The sequence below is a fragment of the Euwallacea similis genome, chromosome 19 (genome assembly GCF_039881205.1).
Source record: "Euwallacea similis isolate ESF13 chromosome 19, ESF131.1, whole genome shotgun sequence".
NCBI classification, from domain to species: Eukaryota; Metazoa; Arthropoda; class Insecta; order Coleoptera; family Curculionidae; genus Euwallacea; species Euwallacea similis.
Genome location: NC_089627.1, coordinates 3,447,441 through 3,468,938, shown reverse-complemented (window position 1 = coordinate 3,468,938; position 21,498 = coordinate 3,447,441). Strand labels below are relative to the sequence as shown.

General features: G+C 41.0%; 2 protein-coding genes across 2 annotated transcripts; both read left to right on the top strand.

The window, feature by feature from the left end:
* Positions 1–152: 152 nt before the first annotated feature.
* Positions 153–1,856, top strand: LOC136415291 (uncharacterized). The gene has a single exon (XM_066399809.1). It carries the CDS (start codon positions 153–155, stop codon positions 1,854–1,856), a length of 1,704 nt encoding a protein of 567 aa, XP_066255906.1.
* Positions 1,857–1,922: 66 nt separating this feature from the next.
* Positions 1,923–4,574, top strand: LOC136415290 (uncharacterized). The gene has a single exon (XM_066399807.1). It carries the CDS (start codon positions 1,923–1,925, stop codon positions 4,572–4,574), a length of 2,652 nt encoding a protein of 883 aa, XP_066255904.1.
* Positions 4,575–21,498: the final 16,924 nt, after the last annotated feature.

The window sequence follows — 21,498 nt, the reverse complement described above, 5'->3', positions numbered from 1 at the left end:
CTACTCGTATCGATCAAATAATATCTTGTGTATCACATTATCATAGCTGCATATTTTGTAAAGTCTTGAATCGGCCACAAATTGCAACCCGTAGTCATTTGTATTGGTGCTCATAGTAATTCATAGTTGAATACATTTAATTTGTTGAGACTATGGCATCCGCAGAGGAACTTAGAAAGTTAAACGTGGCTAGGAGGACATGCAAGGCCCAACTTACTATGTTTGACAGATTCATCGAAAGCTTTGATTTGGATAATGAATTAAATAGTAATGAAACTGATCGCCTAGTAGAAAGACTCAATAGATTAGACGATATTTTCGATAAGTTTGATGCAGCCCAAAGTGAGTTGGAGCTACACGCTACTGACTATGATGAAGAATTAAATGAACGGGATGAATTTGAAAGACGCTTCTGTGACCTAAAGGCTGCAGGCAAAGGTTTATTAAACAAATTTAGTAAGGCCGATAGATCGGCAAAATGCAGCAATGCAAATGAATCGATGCCTCCTAGTCCCTTAGCAGGCGTCAAGTTGCCAGTTATTTCGTTACCCACCTTTTCTGGTGATTATAAAGATTGGCTAGGTTTTCGGGATACCTATGTAAGCTTGATACACAATAACCACTCGTTAAATCAAATTCAAAAATTCCATTACTTGCGGGCATCGTTGCAAGGCGTGGCATCTCAGGTTCTAGAAACTCTGGAATTTACGGATAATAACTATGATGTCGCATGGACAACCTTAAGCGAGCGATACAATAACACGCGAGTACTTGTACATATGCACATGAAGGCGCTACTCGAGATAGAATCGGTAGACAGGGAATCGGCTCATAAACTGAGGGACCTAATTGATAACGTAGGGAAAAATCTAAGGACGTTATCGGCGTTAGGTCAAAAAACTGAGCACTGGAGTGATTTGATAGCCTGTCTCGTAGGTACCAAGCTGGATCGAATAACGGAAAGGCATTGGGAAGAGGCGAAGGGCAACAAGAAAGAGGTTCCCTCGTGGGAATCCTTGCGAGAGTTCCTAAAAAATAGGGCAGACATGCTAGCCACAATCGAGCGTCAAAGGGGCAGCACTAAGACAGAGAAAAATGCGGGATTCAAACACAATAGGGCAAGTGTTAAAACTTTCGTGGGAAGCGATTTGAAGTGCGTAGTGTGTAAAGCAAATCACCTACTAGTTAATTGTCAAAGGTTTCTGGCTATGCCTCTCAGCGAAAGATTTAACAAAGCCAAACAACTCAAATTGTGTTTGAATTGTTTAAAGCTAGGGCATTTCGGAAAGGATTGTCGCGCAAAGCATTGTGCCAAGTGTACGACTAAGCACCACACATTGCTGCACTTTGAACCTAGCAGGGGGCAAGAGGCGATCTCCCATTCGGAGGAGAATTTGGAACATAGGGTTTCGTTGTCTGCACTAAGTTCGGAAAACCATGTCTTTCTGTCTACAGCTTTGGTAGAGGTTCGTAGTGCCGGGGGAGCGTGCTTGAAAGTACGCGCGCTTTTGGATTCGGGAAGTCAGTCGAATTTCATTAGTTCTTCGTTGTGTAAAAGGCTAAAGATAAAGATGGACAAATTTGAAATGCTAGTCGGAGGATTGGGTTTAAAGGCGTCGGAAATAACACACAGTTGCAACGTCGAGGTGTGTGCTCGACGCAGGGGTTACCAAGCTTCTTTGAAATGTTTAGTCTTGCCCAGGATTACCGGATTCATTCCTGGTGCCGTTGTGGATGTCAGTCGATTAAACATTCCTTCCAACATTACATTGGCGGATCCAGAATTCAATAGGCCTGGTCCCATAGACCTTTTAATAGGTAGCGAATTGTTTTATAGATTGTTGTGTGTTGGTTAAATTAGTCTTGGTCCGAATAGCCCCATCCTGCAAAAAACTAGGTTCGGCTGGGTCGTCTCCGGAGCGATGATGCAGGCTGGCATCTGCAGCACAGTCTGTAACTTGAGCGTCAATTCGAGGCATGGTGGCCGTGAAATCGAATTTGACTTGAAAAGGTTTTGGGAAGTTGAAGAGAACTTTGCTGAGACCAAGGCCTGGTCGGCTGAGGAGCTTTCATGTGAGGAGCATTTCCAAAGAACGCATAAGCGTTCGTCCGACGGTCGTTTCGTTGTTGCTATCCCCTTCAAGCATCCTGTCACTGAGCTAGGTAATTCGAAGGAGAAGGCTCTCCAAAGGTTTTTGTCGTTAGAGCGCAAGCTCAATAAGGATCAAGGGATGAAGGATGAATATTGCAAATTCATTCGTGAATATTTGAGCCTGGGGCACATGTCTCGAGTGCTTAATGAGGATGATAGTGTCGTCTACTACATGCCTCATCATTCTGTGATCAAATCGGAAAGCTGCACTACTAAATTAAGGGTTGTATTCGATTGTAGCATGCCTTCTTCAACAGGCAAATCCCTTAATGAGTTGCAAATGGTTGGTTCTGTCATCCAGTCCGATTTGTTCGACATTTTGATTCGTTTTCGTGAATTTCGTTTTGTAGTATCGGCGGATATCGTCAAGATGTATAGGCAAATATTAGTTGAGCCTAAGCAACGAGCGTTGCAAAGAATTCTTTGGACGGAATCGCCCTCAGCCCCTGTCGAGGCTTTCGAATTAAACACCGTAACATACGGTCAAGCTAGCGCCAGTTTCCTGGCCGTGAGGTGTCTTCATCAAATCGCCGAGGAGTGCGAACTTGATGTAGCATCTATAATAAAATCGTCGTTTTATGTTGATGACTTCCTTCACTCAGTAAATTCGATTGAGGAAGGAGTTAGCGTTCGTAGCAGGGTTTCGGCCGCATTGTTGGGCGCCGGATTCAAGTTGAGAAAATGGATTTCCAACGAACCTGCAATTTTGGGCTCCGTAAGTCAAGGAAGCGAGGACTTCCAGGTGCTAGACTTCAATGGTGACAATAGGGCTAAGATTTTAGGGTTGACATGGCAGTGTTCATCAGGCATTCTGTCATACAAAATTCGTCTGCCTGAAGGAGGAATAAAGGTGACTAAGCGCACCATCTTATCGAGCATTTCTCAAGTCTTTGATCCCTTGGGTCTGCTATCTCCTTCGCTAATTGTCGCTAAGATCTTCATTCAGAGACTTCGGTTTGTTCGAAACTGTCGTTCGAAGTCGCTGAAACGGGACGTCGTGAGTGGCTCATTATCGAGCTTAGAGCTAAATGATGCTACTAAAACTTTAGTTAGGATTGCTCAAAGGGACAGTTTTCCGGATGAATATGATCGTCTCACCGGGGGGATCGCATTGAGCCTAAAAGGTAAACTGCTGAGTTTGAGTCCGTTCGTGGACAGGGAGGGCGTAATGAGAGTAGGAGGAAGGCTGCGAAACTCGCCTTATCATTTTGATAAGAAGCATCCTATGCTTCTCTCTCCCAAACATCGATTATCGCGGATGTTATGCGAGCATGAGCATAAGAGACTAATGCACGCCGGCCCTCAACTACTGCTCTCGTCCATAAGGGAGAAATTTTGGATTGTCGCGTCTCGTAACCTGATAAGGGCTACTGTTAGAAATTGCACTGCTTGTTCGCGATTCAATCCTCAATGTTTAGCGCCTATCATGGGTGACCTTCCACAAGAGCGCTTAACGGTTGGAAGCGTATTTTCGGTGGTAGGAGTGGACTACATGGGTCCTCTCCATATTAGGGATAAAAAGGGTCGCGGCTCGAGGTTGTCCAAGTGCTACGTAAGCGTCTTTATATGCTTTGCAACGAAGGCTCTGCATTTGGAATTAGTGTCTGATCTCAGTAGTGAGTCGTTTTTGCTCGCTTTTCGTCGGTTTGTGGCTCGGCGTGGACGGCCTAGTCATGTTTACTCGGATAATGGCACAAATTTCGTTGGTGCCAATCGGGAACTGTCAGAGCTCGGCAGTTTCTTAATTAAAGAATCTCGCAATTTAGTCGATTCATGTGCTCGAGAAGGTGTGCAGTGGCACTTCATACCCGCCCAATCACCTCACTTCGGAGGTCTTTGGGAGGCTGGTGTCAAATCGGTAAAACACCACCTAAAGAGAGTGGCGGGAAATGCCAACTTAACGTTTGAACAATTGATCACTTTATTAGCACAAATCGAAGCGATTCTCAATTCCCGTCCTCTTTCTCCCATGTCTCAAGATCCCAATGACCTAACTCCCTTATCACCCGCTCACTTCCTGATTGGAAGAAGCACCACGGAGCTGCCCGACCCAGACCTGCAACATGTTCCTGCAAATCGGCTGTCTGTATTCCAAAGAATCCAATTAATCAAGCAGCACTTTTGGAAGCGATGGAGCAAGGAATACATCAGCGAACTTCAGCAGAGGGTGAAATGGAAAACGCAGCAGCAAGACGTCCAAGAAGGAGTGCTTGTACTCGTCAAGGAAGACAACTTTCCTCCCTTAAAATGGCGCATGGGACGAATTGTAGCAGTACATCTTGGCCGGGACGGAGTGAACCGTGTAGCTACCATAAGAACTTCCAGTGGTCTGGTGAAGCGCTCGTTTAGTAAGATATGTCCCTTGCCGGTAGAGACTGTCGTTGAAGACGCTCCAAGCGCTTCAAGGCGGGGGGCATGTTAAGGACTTTAGGTTATTGTTTCTTGGCGTAGTTTGCTTAGTTAATTTGTTTTGTATTTTTATCCCTTAAGTTACGCCCATGGGCATCGATACGTATTTGAAGGATTCCATCTGGGCGCCAGACCATCGTACCCATCAGGCCATATCGAAGGGCTCTTTATGGCTGGGAAATACGCTACTAGTCAAAGGAAGCTTTCTAAATTGGACCTTTGCCGCGATCCGCAATTCGGCGGATCGCAATACTTCAATGAAAGCGACTTGTATAAGTATTTGCCAGATGGCGGCGATTTTATGACCTTAGGCGCGACCATTGCCCGCAATGGCGTCTGGTATTGGTGCGCCCCTGGGTGGAGTTCCTCGGGTTTAGTACTTAAGGGATGATCGCAGTAATTTTGCTCTCTTTGACCAGTGCTCGCTCTAAACATGTGATCGTAAACGTAACTCGTAATCTTCCCAACTAAGCAAACTCCCACTTCAAACTTAGACCAATACCTTAACATTATTTATATAAGTGAAATTTAATACAGTCCACTTTCGTAAACCAAATTGTTGTTTTCGTGGTTTTCGTTTATCGAAGGAACCTCAACACAAACAGTTCGTACAGAATCAAATAATAGCCAGGGTTTTGCCTTTATGATGGGAACAACAACTTCACGGCAACCTACTTCTTCAGGACAATGTTTAACATTTATATTAGACTCCGGTGCAACGGATCATATGGTGAACCAAAAGAATGTCTTCACATCATACAGACAATTGGATCATCCAGTTCACATCTCCGTAGCAAAAGTTGGTGTTTCAATAACAGCAACATTAAAAGGAAACATTAGCGTATCAACTGACCAAGGAATGACCGGAGTCCTGGAGGATGTACTATATGCTGCGGACATCCCATACAATTTGCTTTCTGTACACCGAATTCAACAAGCAGGCATGGCAGTAATTTTTAAAGAAAATGGTTCAGTGAGTATCAAGAAAGGCAACAAAACAATAATAAAGGGTAAGTCTCAAAATAAACTAATAACTGTGACAGCAAAAAATAATAAACCTTTAGGGAAAAAGGTAAATGTGACTGAAAGGGTGTTAAATAATTATAAACTTTGGCACGCCCGTTTAGGTCACATAGGCAAAGACAAATTTTTGCAATTAAAAAACATTGATCTTTTGACTGACAATGAATATCTAAATAATATCCAACCTACACATAATATTTGTGAAGCTTGTATTTATGGAAAACAAGCACGCCTACCATTTGCTAAAACTAAAGACAAAACTCACATCAAAAGACCATTATTTATTGTCCACTCCGACGTGTGTGGCCCTATCAGTCCACCCACAATGGACGATAAAAATTATTTTGTCACATTTATTGATCAATTTACACATTATACAGTAACCTATTTATTAATGCATAAATCTGAAGTTTTTAAAAGTTTTCATGATTTTTGTACAAAGAGTGAAGCACACTTTAATTTAAAATTAACTAATTTATATTGTGATAATGGGCGAGAATATCTTTCTAACGAATTTAAAGATTATTGTGTTCAAAAGGGTATTAGCTACCATTTAACTGTACCTCATACACCGCAACAAAATTTAGTGGCGGAACGTATGAACAGGTCAATTACAGAAAAGGCCCGATCAATGGTACATGGTGCTAAACTAAATAAAACCTTTTGGGGCGAAGCTGTCCTCACTGCAACATACTTAATAAATCTGACACCCACTAAAGCTCTAAGCCAAGATAAAACACTTTTTGAATTGTGGCACAGTAAAAAGCCCAAAATAAATAACTTAAGGATTTTTGGTTCTACTGCATACATCCATAACAAAGTCAAAAAAGATAAATTTGATCAAAAATCAAATAAAGGCATAATGGTTGGTTACCAACCAAATGGTTATAAAATACTAGATATTCAAACTAATAAATTTATTTTAGCACGTGACGTCATTTTTGACGAAATAAATTTTGAAACATCAAGACCTAAACTTGATGAAGGAGTTGAAACATTAAGACCAAAACTTAATGAGAGCTTCCAGCTAGAAAACTCCATGAAATCTAGTAAAATGCCTAAAACTACCTTAAAAGTAGTCAAAGACCCCAAAGAACCTGTACAGCCAAAAGCAGGTGAATCTATTACTAAAATAGATAAATCTGTCACCAAAACAGATAACGAGCACGAAAATAATATTACACTCTCGTCATATGAAAAACAATATACTGATTGCCGGAGAAGTGAAAGAATTAAAAATCTCCCGTCTTTTTCATACAATGAAGAACAATATGATGACTATAATTATTTTACATGTGCATTGTCACTCATATGTAAAATTCCTCAATCTTATAATGAAATAAAAAATAGGGAAGATAAAATTAAGTGGGAGCAAGCAATAAATAGCGAAATAAACTCCCTCTTACTCAATGAAACGTGGTCATTAGTCAGTCGTCCCCTTAATAAAAATATTGTCGACTGTAAGTGGATTTTTACAATCAAAAACGATGCATATGGAAACCCCTCCAAGTATAAAGCACGTTTGGTAGCTCGGGGTTTTAGTCAACAATATCTATTAGATTATGATGAAACTTTTGCTCCGGTAGCCAATCAGTATAATTTATTGTTACATCATATGGATGTAAAAACGGCTTATTTAAATGGCATTTTAAAAGAGGAAATTTATATGCGTGTGCCAGAAGGCGTAAATGCAAACAAAGATCAAGTTTGTAAACTAAACAAATCATTATATGGTTTAAAACAGTCAGCTCGATGTTGGTTCGAGCGTTTTGACAGACTGTTAAAGGAGCATAATTTTAAGAACTCCTTAGTCGACCAGTGTTTATATTTTTTAGATAAAGGGAATATTAACCAGAATATTTACCTAGTATTGTACGTCGACAACCTTCTAATCGCTACAGCTAACGAAAATACTATGAAAAACTTTAAAGGTTGTTTAATGGATTACTTTAAAATGGAAGACTTGCAGGAAATAAAACTTTTTCTAGGCATTAGAGTAAATAGACAAAAGGATCAAATCACTCTAGATCAAAGTTTATACTTAAAAACAATTTTAAATAAGTTCAATATGACAGATTGTAAAGCTGTTACCTAGCATTACCTAGCAAACTAAATTATAAAGAATTAGATTCAAATTAAACTATTGATGCCCCATGCAAGAATTTAATAGGATGTTTGATGTTTGTAATGTTGTGTACAAGACCAGATATATGCACATCTATTAATTTATTAAGTAGATATCAGAATAAAAATAATAAAGAATTATGACAGTGCTTAAAACGCATTTTACGATACATCAAAGGTTCACTTCATTTTAAACTAGTTTATAAAACAAATCCTAATTTTTCCAATTTACTAATTGGTTTTGTTGATTCCGATTGGGGTAATAATGAGACAGACCGAAGAAGTACAACTGGTTATATCTTCAAATTATTTGAAAGTTCTACACTTTGTTGGAATACTAAACGACAAAGTTCTGTAGCAGTTTCAACTACCGAAGCGGAGTATATGGCACTGTTTGAAGGTGTTCGCGAAGCCGCTTACCTTAAATCATTGTTAAATGATGTAAATATAAAAATAACAAGACCTACTGTTATTTTTGAAGATAATAACAGTTGTATAGCTATTGCGACTAACCCTGTTTTTCATAAACGATCAAAACATATCGATATTAAATATCATTTTATAAGAGAGCAAATAAAACAAAAAAAGGTGATTCTGGAATATGTTTCAACAGGTAACCAGTTAGCAGATATTTTTACAAAGCCACTACCATACTTAAGATTTGAACAACTCTGATCCCAGATAGGCTTGGAGGAAGTCTCTGCAGATGAAAGTTTTAGTATTAAACATTAAATTTACGGTTTGGTTGGGTTTTCTTGGGGTTTTCCCAACCCACGCAACGAATGTTGGACCATTCTTCTATTTTTATTCCCCAAATTACAAATTACAAATTATACATTATAATCTATTACATTTACATTATATTATATTATACAATTTTTCTTTTATTTATGTCCTTTTTGAGTGGGAGTATTAGATTTATGTATCCCGCCAGTCTAGATCCAAAAGGAATAAATAATATTAGTTATCAATTAAAGCAAACGTCTAGACCCATTAAGAATATTGATGACTAGATAAAATAAATAAAATGTGAAATAGGACGTACATGCCCCATATAGATGAGGTGTGTAAGTCAGTTAGTCTAAAGAGGGATGCTGCCCTTGCTTCATATATATATGAAAATAAAAACGCTCTAGCTCGGATTGATATCTAGTGCTGTGTTTTATTGGCACCCCATTTTCCTATGAAAATCAAATAAGTTTAAGGAAATTAGGACAATTGCAAAGGATTATGCCGACGATGGACGGTCCGTCCACGCAAAAAAGGTACCTGCTTTACGGAGTGGTGCAATCGACGCTCCTCTACGCTGCCCCCGTATGGGGAGGGATTAGGAAAATCAAAAAAATCCGCGCACATGATGTTGAGGGTGCAAAGGAAAGCACTAGTAAAAATCGTGTGCGCGTATCGGGCCGTCTCCTACGAAGCGGTGCAAGTTTTGGCGGGAATTCCTCCCATCGATTTAATAATCGAAGAGTGAACCCAACTCAGCTTTCTTCCGCGAGTCACTAGGACCGATAGAAAAGCGGCCCGAACCGCGACCATCCAGAAATGGCAAGATCGCTGGACGAGACTCGAAGACAAGAGACAGTGGACTAAGAAATTAATCCCTGATCTCGAAGTCTGGGTTTCGTGAAAACACAGGCGCCTGAATTATTACTTTACTCAGGCGTTCAGCGGTCACGGAAATTTTAGGGCCTTCACGTACCGCATCGGGAAAACGGAACCGGATTGCAAGAGCTGCGGGATCGAAAATACCGCGGAACATTGTATTTTCCGGTGCATCCTTTTTGAAACTCAAAGAAACGAATTGCGCACGTGCGTGAACGCGCTAACTCCGAAAGCATTGATCGAGACGATGCTCGTAAGTAAAAAAAGCTAGGACAAATGCAGCAAAATCATTACTGATATGGTCAAGGTAAAAGAAAGATGGAACGTACCACCACGGAAGCATAATCCTAAAATCGATCGGGAGCGTAATTATTTTCGGCATATTGTAGGATTTTCAATATTAAAGCCAAAGTTAAAATTAAAAAATTTAATATTAAATTAGTCACGTAGGTTTGTTTTCTTTTTTTATTTTTTTCATTCATTACGTGAAAATCTTTTTTTGTTAGATCCCTGTTGACAATATAGTAGGTTTCCCCAAAAAAAGAAATTACTTTCTTTGCTGAAAACAGCGTAACTCCTACAAAGAAACCCGTGGTTGATGCTCACGCCTAGCTCCCAAGCAATATAAAAAAAAAGAACCAAACGCGACCATTACGAAAAAAAAAAAACAAAAAACACCGGAGCCTCAGCCGATACCGACGTCATACCCCAAGGACAGTTCCGGGTCGGTCGAGGGCACAAATGGAACCGAGGTTTTTTAGTGGGTAGGCACTTAGGCATTTGTCCTGGTGAATCCCACACTACCTAGCCGCTAGAACAACAGGCTGGGTGTCTTTTGAAGATTTTTTGCCTCGTAAAAAAAAAAGGGTGTCCCAAAAAAGTGTGACAATACCGAACTTTTTTTTTCTTAATAGAACACCCTATTTTTTTCACATTTAAATGCTTTATATGATTGTCTACATATTCCGAAAATTTTGTTGAGATAGCTTAAATAATACCAGCGAAAAAAATTACATTTGCGCCTCTAGTTTGAAAAAATAATAAAAAATAGAGATAATGTCTATGTAAAGAAACTACTGAAGATGCTTATTAAGCATGGGTTAATAGTTTTATTAAAAAAGTTTCGATGATCGATATTGTACAGGGTTTCCAAAATTTAGCGTCACATTTTTCAAACTTCAAAGTATTTTATTTTTCTTATTTTAAATTGGGACCCCCGTATATTTTAATTTAGTTCTATGCAGAATTCAAAAACAAACATTTTTCGAATTACATGTCTGTCGCAATTCCTAACACTTCGAGAGTTGTTCGCGGAAAACCATTCCAATAGTAATTAAATTGATTAAAAAACTACGATTGCTATGACAAACGAATTATTTATAGAACTTATTTTATAATTACAATTATCTTACAACTATTACACATCTAAAGTATGTGTTAGAAATGTCCTCCGTTCTCTTGAAGACACAAATTAAGACGACTATGGAAGGTCTTGTAACCTTCCGCAATTCATAAAAAAATCGAAGGTCGCTTTGAACAAGTTTCAAATTATTTACGTTTTTATCATATGAGGAATTATGAGGAACCTCCAACCACGCCAGAAAATATGCAAGAAGAATTATAAATGCATTTCAACGCATCACACCCGATATGTTACGAAGAGTTACAAGATCATTCCATAGTCGTCTTAATTTGGGTCTTCAAGAGAACGGAGAAATATAATATCTGTGATGATGAGTCAGGTTACCAAAGCAACGATTGGCTTTTTTTTATTAAACAATATCCAAAGCAACTTTTAATCTTTCTTGAAAATAAATTTATATTCTTACATTTATAGTAATGTTACAAAGGCAAATGGCTAATCGGGAAGGATTTTTATCATTTTCGGAGTGACTGATATGGTCTTAATAATGGGTATGTAGCCAACGCAATAAAATTAGCAATAGTAATAATTTTTAATATCGTGGTAATCGATTTTTCATTTATAGGAAAATGCAGTTCTAATGCTAGTTTAGCGGCTCGATGTTATGCAGATACATTTCCTTATCGGTACCATCCAAAAAGAAAATTCTTCTCCAATTTAGTTAATCGTTTGAGGAAATCGGGAAAACTTAAACAACAGAGGACAGGACAATGTGGACGACCTCGTAAGCTACAACCAAATCAAGAAGAACATATTCTTCAAATAACGGAAGCAAACCCTGGCAAAAGTACTAGACTAATGGCTACAGAAATAAATGAGATTAACGAAAATGCACACGTTAACTATAAAGTTTTAAGACAAAATTTATTATACCCATATCATGTTCAGAAAGTCCATGCGCTTCTACCACCAGACTTTTTAGCAAGAGTTACTTTTTGTAATTGGCTTTGCCAGCAGAATAACCATGATGTTAGGTTTCTTAAATTTATTTTATTTTCGGATGAAGCCACATTTACACGTAATGGATTTACGAATATGCACAATACCCACGTATGGGCCGAAGATAATCCAAAAACTATTGTAGAGAGAAATCATCAAGTAAATTTTCGTTTAAATGTCTGGGCAGGAATAGTTGACAATTTTCTCTTAGGTCCGGTTTTCATGCCTCCGCGATTAAATGCTGAACAATTTCTATTTTTTTTAAGAAATTCATTTAGAGATTTATTAGATGATTTGCCCTTAAATGTGCGTCAAAATATGTGGTTTCAGTTGGATGGTGTTCCACCACATTACGGTCGAAATGTTAGGAACCATCTAAACATGGTTTTTAATAATCGCTGGATTGGCCGAGGAGAAACACCTATTCATTGGCCAGCTCGTTCTCCCGATCTCAATCCATTAGATTTTTGTTTTTGGGGATTTATGAAAGATTTCATTTATATGGTTCCGATACTAAATGAACAACATTTACAAGAAAGAATCATAAAAGGCGCAGAACAAATTAAGTTGAAACCACAAATTTTTCAAAATATTCGTATCTCAGTAATAAAAAGAGCTCGGATGTGTATTGAAGAAGAGGGCAATTATATTGAACATTTAATTTAGATTCGTTTAATCCATTTAGTGGTAGTATTATTATTTATTTTTAACTTTCCAAAATCGTTGCCCGTTTGCTGAAATTTCTCAATTTACATAAAATTGAATAAAATCTAGAAGAAATACTTAGGAAAAGGTCTGTTTTACTTATAACATTTAAGATAAGTATGTGACAATATATCGTGTATTTAAAGATACGTTTCCGATATACTAAACGAAAAATAGTTACGATGTATTGAGAGGCAATATGCTGGAATATCTTCTAAAGTATGCGGTAAATCAAAATTTTACAAGAATGAAAAAATTAAGAAAAAATAATATTTAGTGACTCGGTAGCAACCTCGGTACGAACAAGACGTGTTCAGTGTGAATGCAATTGAATAGTTTTGCCGTACAGAACATTTTTCTTTTTGTTGTTTTGTTTTTTTTACGGAACAATTCCAACTATTTAGATGGTCACGGACTGACACGACTCACATAAAGCGGAACTAAGAAGATTAATACCGGGGCCCTTCCAAAAGAAGGATGTACCCCGGCAGCTCCCGAGAATCCGAGTCGGATCAAGCATCCCAGGATGGCGGCTTTCGCCAACCGCGAACAAAAAAAAGAGGCAGGAAGCCTAACGCCACACCCACTACACCAACAACCCCGACAAGCCAATCCAAACGGCCAGCTCTTAATTTAACACCTAACAAGAAAGAAACAACATCGTCCAACAAGCCAACAACAACACAAAATATACATTTAAAATACAAGCACACATTCACTGCCATTACAATCGCCGCATACACCAGAACACAATTTGCTGTTAAATGGGATGAAATCAACGAAAAACACAAAGACATAATCATCAAACAAGGGGAAAATTTCCTAATTAAAACGGATGATGAAGAGAAAGCCGCCGAGACATTGCAGTTACTAGTCAATAGTAAAACAGTGGTATCCTTCAAGGTGCAACACAATAATGTTACAACACCACAAAAATCAGCTCACGATCGACGAATATCAGCATCATACTCAGTAGTGGCAACAGGAGTCGATATGGACATAACAGATGAAATGTTTGCAAACCAGGTGAAAGGAATGAATCTTCAAATTAGATTCTGCAAAAGAATCATCTCGAGACAACGAGGACTACCAACACTCATGATGCGGCTAATTACAGGAGAGCTAAAAACATACGAGAAGTTAATGAACGACCGAAGAATATACTTCTTGGGGAAAGTGTTCCGGATAGTAGAGAGCAAACCACCAGCACCCATCCCCGCCCCCTGCGGACGTTGTAATCAGTTCGACCATTGCACAGAAGACTGTAGAACTCCCACAAAGTGCAGTAAATGCCAAGGACCACACTTGACTGCATCCTGCAAGTCAACTCTTCCGATGAAGTGTACCTCATGCCACGCCGAGGACCATGCTGCCTGGAGCATGAAATGCCCGAACAGGCTCACAGCCCCCATCAACGGAATACCAAATGTAAAAATCAAATGTCTGAACAAGAGAACTGCCGAGGTGTCAAAGGTCATAACCGAAAGCAGTAGAATTCACATGCCAATCACCACACATGATCATATCATCAATAAATATAAACATCAAATAAATAAAACAAGCAATATCAACAGAGAAGAACTGCTGAACAAGCTCCGTAAACAATTTATAGATGACTTTAGCATTGACACCTCGGTTGTCTTCTTCGGCAATCATATATACATTTTGATGATTGATATGCTCTTGCCTAGTCGAAGCTCACACACAGAACCTCATCAAGACCAACTAAGACAAACAACTACAAACGTAGAAAATTCAATCTAAAAATACTTTACGCCAACATCAACGGACTAAATCAGAAAAAACATGCAATATGCAACTTCGTCGAACGAAACAACATAGACTGCTGCATGTTTGTAGAAACTAAGACGAAGCTAGGACAAACACCGACATTCAGGGACTGGCAGTGCATTTGTAAGCATGGCAACACTATTAATAATGCGAGAGGGGGTGCGACAATACTGCTGCATCCAAAATTGAGGCTGGGGAAGGCAAATCCCCCATCCCTGAATAATACCTTGAATGAATGCCTGCATTTCACCATTCCGTACCTTGATGACAGAATTCACATCTTCCTAACTTACATACATCCTTTTTCCGCCATTGAGCAAAACATCCTCATCAAAGCTTCACTATATAAATACGCAATAATTATTGGAGACCTCAACCTTAATAAGGACAAAACCAAACAGTTAAACAGATTCCTGGAAAACTCGGACTTTATAAAACAATACACACCACCAACATTTTTAATGCCCGGAAACAAAGACTCAACACCTAACATTTTACTCTACACAAAAAGTCTTAAGAACAGCATAAATAAAGTTAAGCTGACCAACGAACTTGGCTCGGATCATCTAGCGATAATCATCGACCTGGTGTTAAAACACCTACAACCCTTGACAAAAGAAAGCAAAAAATTGGACTTAAATAAAACTGACACGGAACGAGTGAGTCAACGCATTCATAACTATATTCAAACACATTCACACGATACCTCTATAGAACACATACAGCAACAACTCACATCTGCAATCGAAACGTTCACACCGCGCTCGAAAAACCTTTTTTACCAACACAGTTTACCCAAATTCATATTGAGACTAATAAAACATAAACGAGAACTTCTAAGAATGTACGCACGGACACAAGAACACGAACTAAAAAGAACCCTAAACAGCCTGAACAGGAACGTGAAGACATTAATAAATCAATACAGACAGGAGAAATGGCTAGAGACATGTCAAGAAATTGAAAATAACAATGGTAAAAATTACTGGCAAAAAATTAAAAAACTCTCACGATACAAAAAAAAGAGCATCATTGGCACAATCGACGAGGACGGAACAGAACACTTCACAGACAAAGACAAAGCCGACGCGTTTGCCAGACATTTTCAGACAGCATTTAACACTGTAACAAATCCCCAATTTGATAATCAAAACTGGAATTTGGTGAACGAAGGGTACGAAAAATACTTTAAGGACCCACTAGTCTACACATACGAACTTATTACAGACACTGATTACAACGACGCACTCACCTACATGAAAAACACTGCTCCGGGAAAGGACAAAATCAAAAGCAAGCTTTTGAAGAGTCTAACCTCAGAAACCCATGACGTAATACTGAACAAAATGAACGACTGCATTATCAACAGCAATATCCCGGAGACATTTTTTTTTTTTTTACGAGGTAAAAATCTTCAAAAGACACCCAGCCTGTTGTTCTAGCGGCTGGGTAATGTGGGATTCACCAGGGCAAATGCCTAGGTGCCTGCCCACTAAAAACCTCGGTTCCATTTGTGCCCTCGATCGACCCGGAACTGTCCCTGGGGATATGACGTCGGTATCGGCTGAGGCTCCGGTGTTTTTTGTTTTTTTTTTTGTTTTTGGGGAAACCTACTATACTGTCGACAGGGATCTAACAAAAAAGATTTTTACGTAGTAAATGAAAAAAGGAAAAAAACCTACGTGACTAATTTAATATTAAATTTTTTAATTTTAACTTTGGCTTTGATATTGAAAATCCTACAATATGCCGAAAATAATTACGCTCTCGATCGATTTTAGGATTATGCTTCCGTGGTGGTACGTTCCATCTTTCTTTTACCTTGACCATGTCAGTAATGATTTTGCTGCATTTGTCCTAGCTTTTTTTACTTACGAGCATCGTCTCGATCAATGCTTTCGGAGTTAGCGCGTTCACGCACGTACGCAATTCGTTTCTTTGAGTCTCAAAAAGGGTGCACCGGAAAATACAATGTTCCGCGGTATCTTCTATCCCGCAGCTCGTGCAATCCGGTTCCGTTTTCCCGATGCGGTGCGTGAAGGCCCTAAAATTTCCGTGACCGCTAAACGCCTGAGTTAAGTAATAATTCAGGCGCCTGTGTTTGCACGAAATCCAGACTTCGAGGTCAGGGATTAATTTCTTAGTCCACTGTCCCTTGTTTTCGAGTCTCGTCCAGCGATCTTGCCATTTCTGGATGGTCGCGGTTCGGGCCGCTTTTCTATCGGTCCTAGTGACTCGCGGAAGAACGCTGAGCTGGGTTCTCTCTTCGATTAATAAATCGATGGGAGGAATTCCCGCCAGAACTTGCATCGCTTCGTAGGAGACGGCCCGATACGCGCACACGATTTTTACTAGTGCTTTCCTTTGCACCCTCAACATCATGTGCGCGGATTTTTTTGATTTTCCTAATCCCTCCCCATACGGGGGCAGCGTAGAGGAGCGTCGATTGCACCACTCCGTAAAGCAGGTGCCTTTTTTGCGTGGACGGACCGTCCATCGTCAGCATAATCCTTTGCAATTGTCCTAATTTCCTTAAACTTTTATCGCAAATTGCTTTCACGTGCCGGGCAAAATGCAAGTTCTCCCCGAATTCGACGCCTAAATATCTTAAGGATTTTTTAGGCGTCACGCGAACGTCATCGATTAAGAAAAACCATTCTTTTTTATCCCTCTTTCCGCTAAGAATAACCGCTTCGATTTTTTTCCGGAGCTATCGCCAACGAGTGATCGGTCAACCACTGCACGCACCGGTTTATGACTGCTTCCGATTCATTGACGAGCTCGACCCTACCGGAGCCGCAGACGACGAGAGCAATGTCGTCCGCATAGCCGATCGGCGTGACGCGCTCTGATTGGCCCGCCGCTGCGGCCAATATGGGATCGTACATTACGTTCCACAGCAGAGGGCCCAGTATCGACCCTTGCGGTATACCCATCGCCATATTGAATTCGGTCTCTTTGTCTATTTTGACTATTCTATTCGTAAAATAATCTTTAATTATGTTTATTAAATAATTCAAGATGTTTCTTCTCGACAACTCGTTTACTATGCATGTCCACGATGCAGTGTTGAACGCGTTTTTCACGTCTAGAGTAATTAACGCGTACCAACTTTCCTCGCGACCGCGCCGATTTTTCGCGGCGTCGACGACATCGAGAACTCGCGTCATGGCGTGTATTGCGGATCTATTTTTTCTGAAACCAAATTGTACATCGGAAAGCGGATATTTTGCTTCCAGTTCCTCTTCGAGACGATTCTTGATGAGGCGTTCGTACAATTTGGCCGCGGCATCTACCAAACAAATGGGCCTGAACGATCCCAGCTGTTCGCTATCCTTGTTCGGTTTAAGGAGCAGGATTAGCTTGGCTACCTTCCAGGAATTCGGAAATTCTTGGTTTTCCAGCAATTGATTTAACAGTGTAAGCCACACATCCGAGTATGCTTCGAAACTGAACTTAACCACTTCCGCCCTCATCCCGTCGGGGCCGGGGGCAGCTGCGTTTTTTAATTTATTCGCGACCGCTTGTACTTCCTCTTTCGAGAACTGAGTATAAACGACTGGAATGATTTTTCCTGGAACGTAGCCGGGGCCTCGCGGAAAGAGGTGTTCCGCGATTTCCAATTTTCTGAGCGTCGTCAATTCGAAAGGATTTCCGGGCTTGAGATACCTCATGACGATTTTGTAACCGTCCCCCCAGACGTCCTCGTCGAGTTTACGACATAATTCGACCCAGTTGGCCTTTTTACGACTATTTATCTCTTTTTGAAGTTTCTTTTTCTCGTCCTTGTATTTTTGCCACGACGTTTCCGCATCGACATCCGCGACTTTACGATTTCCGCGGGCGCGAAGCGCAAATCTCCTAGCCTTTACACAATTCTTCCTAATACTATCGATTTCTTCAGTCCACCAGTACGGATTTTGATTGCCGGTTGCACCGTTGCGATTTTCATCGCATGCGGCCCGGTAAGCTATTCGCATGATTTTCGATAACTCTTTCCCGCTATTCACCTCGGGATGGCGGGTCAAAAGTTCACCGAAGGTATCGACGAATTTTTGCTTTTCCGGCTTTATGCAGCCGTTTTGCAGTCGCGTTTTCCGTCCCGGTTTGCTGCCAATTTCAAATAAAATATGTCTGTGCGGCGAACACGGCTCATTATCCAACACCTGCCAATTAGTGACGCGATTGGTCAGGTTTTCGCTTGCAAACGTGACGTCGATGCACGTTTGCTGCTCTCTTCTGACGAATGTGGGCTCGCCCGTGTTTAGAGCCACTAAATCGAGTCCCACATACATCTGGGATAGCGCCGCGCCTCTGGCGTCTTCGGTCGTCGATCCCCAATCGGGCGATTTTGAATTGAGGTCACCCATTAAAATTAATTCGCCGTGTCGGCCGGCAGCCGCTTGTTACAAATCGTTCAAGTTTTGATCGAATTGGTTCCTCGTACAGTTAGGCGAAATGTATCTGGCTATAATTGTGTATTCTTCTCCGAATAGTACAATTATGCCGTCTCCGCGTTTAATTTTCGAAAATTTGACCGTATTAGTCCGAGCATAAATAGCGACATTTTGTAAATTATCGCTTAGCCATTTTGGATTTCTTTGCAACAATTTTTTATTAGGCTCGCTAACCACTATTAGATCGGCATTTCGCTTAACTGCTTCAAGGAAGGCCATGTCGTGCGCTTTTATGGAGCGATCGGCATTGATTTGTAGGAAAGTCGTTCTCAAATGGATTTTCATTAGTTAAACGAAAAATGAGAGAAACAAAACGGAGGTTTGATTTCTGGGAAAGAAAAATAAAGTTTTTTCCTTGTTTTGTGAAAAAGTTTCCGTCAAGCACTAGAAAAAGGAAAACAATCGACGATTCGACGAAAGAGAAACGCGGATTAAATTCGATTAAAACGGTGTGCTTTATTCGCTGTTTTGGTCGCGAGTTTCGACGATCATTGAGTCCGAGTCGGCAAACAATTCGCATTGTTTTCGCATTTCCTCGCACTGCTGATCGGCCCTCCTGGCCGACCTCGCGCGATTTAGCGCACCGCGGAATTTCGCGCACCTATTGTTTCCCGGGCGATGTCCCTTTTTGTTTACAAAGGACGCAGAAACCGTCTTCCTCTTTTTTCGAGCAGTTCTTTTCCCGATGGTCGGGTTTCCCGCATCGGAAACAGCACTTGCGACGGTCTGGACCGTTGCAACTCGTCGTCGCGTGTTCGTAAGACCAACATTTTGCGCATTTCTCGATTTTCAAATGTCGTTCTAATTTGCATCTGACGAGACCCACGCGCAAGGATCCTTCCAATAATTTCGTTACGTGTTTTTCGGCGAGTTGCACAGTGACGGCTTGTTCGGATTTTGCGTACGGGCGCATTTCCCCGATCGCGATTTCCGTTTCTTCGATTTCAGGCAAGGCTTTTCGGAGGGCTTCGAGCACCTCGCGTTTTGTCGCGGCCGCGTCCATGCCTCTTATAAAGATATAGGTTTTCTCTTGTTTCTCCTTTAGAAGCCGCACGCTCTCTTTCCCGAGGGACTTTTCTATGTCACTTCCGATGGCCTCGAGCGCCGATTCGTCTTTGTCTAGGGTGATCACGAGATCGCCCTCTTTATTTGACTTGATCGTTTTGATCCTATCTTTGCTCTCGTTCGCGCCTAGCGAAGTTTTAATTTTGCGGATCGTTTTGGCCGCGTTGTCCCTTTGTTTGTTGACGATGATCGCGTACGTCGCGTAGTTTCTCTTTTTTGACCCTACGGCTGGTTTTTTCGTCTCGGTCGTTTTCATCCTGCACTTGATCAGCGACAAATCTTTCAAATGGTGCATCGCGACGCGCTTTTCTTGTGCCAGCTCCGTTTTGAGCTTGGACAGTTTCGCGAAAACTTCTTTTTCTGCGGAAGGGACATACACCTTCATTATTTTATGTCCGATCGCTTTGTCCGTTTTTTTGGACTTGATTTTGACCGTTTGTTCGAGTACGTCGAAGTCCTCGAGATCCGCAAGTTCGGGATGACGGTTCTTAAATTGCGACTGAATGCTCTCAGTCATTTCTTTATCGTCGTGTTCCACGAATACGATTTTTAATTCGTCCTGAAGGTGGTCCTCCACGGGGTTGCCAATTACGGTAACGATTTTATCGAGCATCGCGCCCGACCACGCATTTCCCTCGATTTGTTTCCACGCTTGAAACGTGGAATCCGACGGAAGCGATTCAATTGCCGATTCCTCACCCGTTTGAATCGCGATTTCCCTAAATTCGCGTCGGTTTGGGAATTCATTTTCCTGCGTTTGAGTCGCAATTGTCGCAACAGAGGCCGATTCTCGTGGCTGGCAAGTGCGGCACGAGCCCTCTATTTTGTTTAGGAAAAATTTCAGTCCATCGTAAAGCTTATCAGTAAAACTTTTCATCCGACGGATGCCTTGCTTAATTTCTATTTTTGTGCTTTTGTTCTCTTTAACGAGCGACATCATACTTCTGCCTTCAAGAAACATACAATTTACCAGGCTCTTGAGTTCCTCAATCGCCTCGTCTTGGGACGTTGTCTTCGGGGCCACCTTTGGAATTTTTTTCGCGATTTCGCGTCGCGACTCTTCATCCGCGAATGACAATGGTCCTGCGGATCTCGCGGATGGTCCGCTGGGCTTGCAGGAGGGTGCGCGTTTTCGCGGCCTTTTTGGGGACCTGTCTTCCACGCTTTCCCGCTCTTCGTCGCTGCTGATTTGCAGCCTAGTTACCTCCACAACGGGATCCATTGTGAGAGGTCTAACGGAAAGTTACTTTCGAGGCCAAAAGCAAAAATCCCACGAAAGTAACGATACAGACAAAGAAAAATAAAATAGCTTGGCAGCCAGATGTTGCGGCCTATGCGATCCTTGCGCCCCGAAAGGGACGAATTTATGGTACAGGCCAAGTACAAATGAGCGTGACGACAATTTTATGGTACAACGACTTACCCGGATGCTATTGTTTTCACATAACACCATGCAAATCACTGAAACCCTAGTTTGCACTATCACGGCACTTAGGTATATTTGAAGCACTCGTCTCGCGCTACACGTGGATGCAAAAATAAAATTAATGCGACCACTATTACCCCTTAAAAAGAGTGATTTTCGCCGGAGCGTATCGAAGTACGTCTAGGCTAGACGCTTGTTCGCACCGAACTATTTTTGGGACACCCTGTATAATTAGAATTATTTTCCTGGAGTACGTCCTAAGACACAACTAAAGTATACAAAATATCGAAATCCTACTGTCAATGATAACCGAGCTATAGGAGACGGGAGGTGAAGTGCGCGGGTATTTCAAATTCGACCCTCACCATTAGGATCT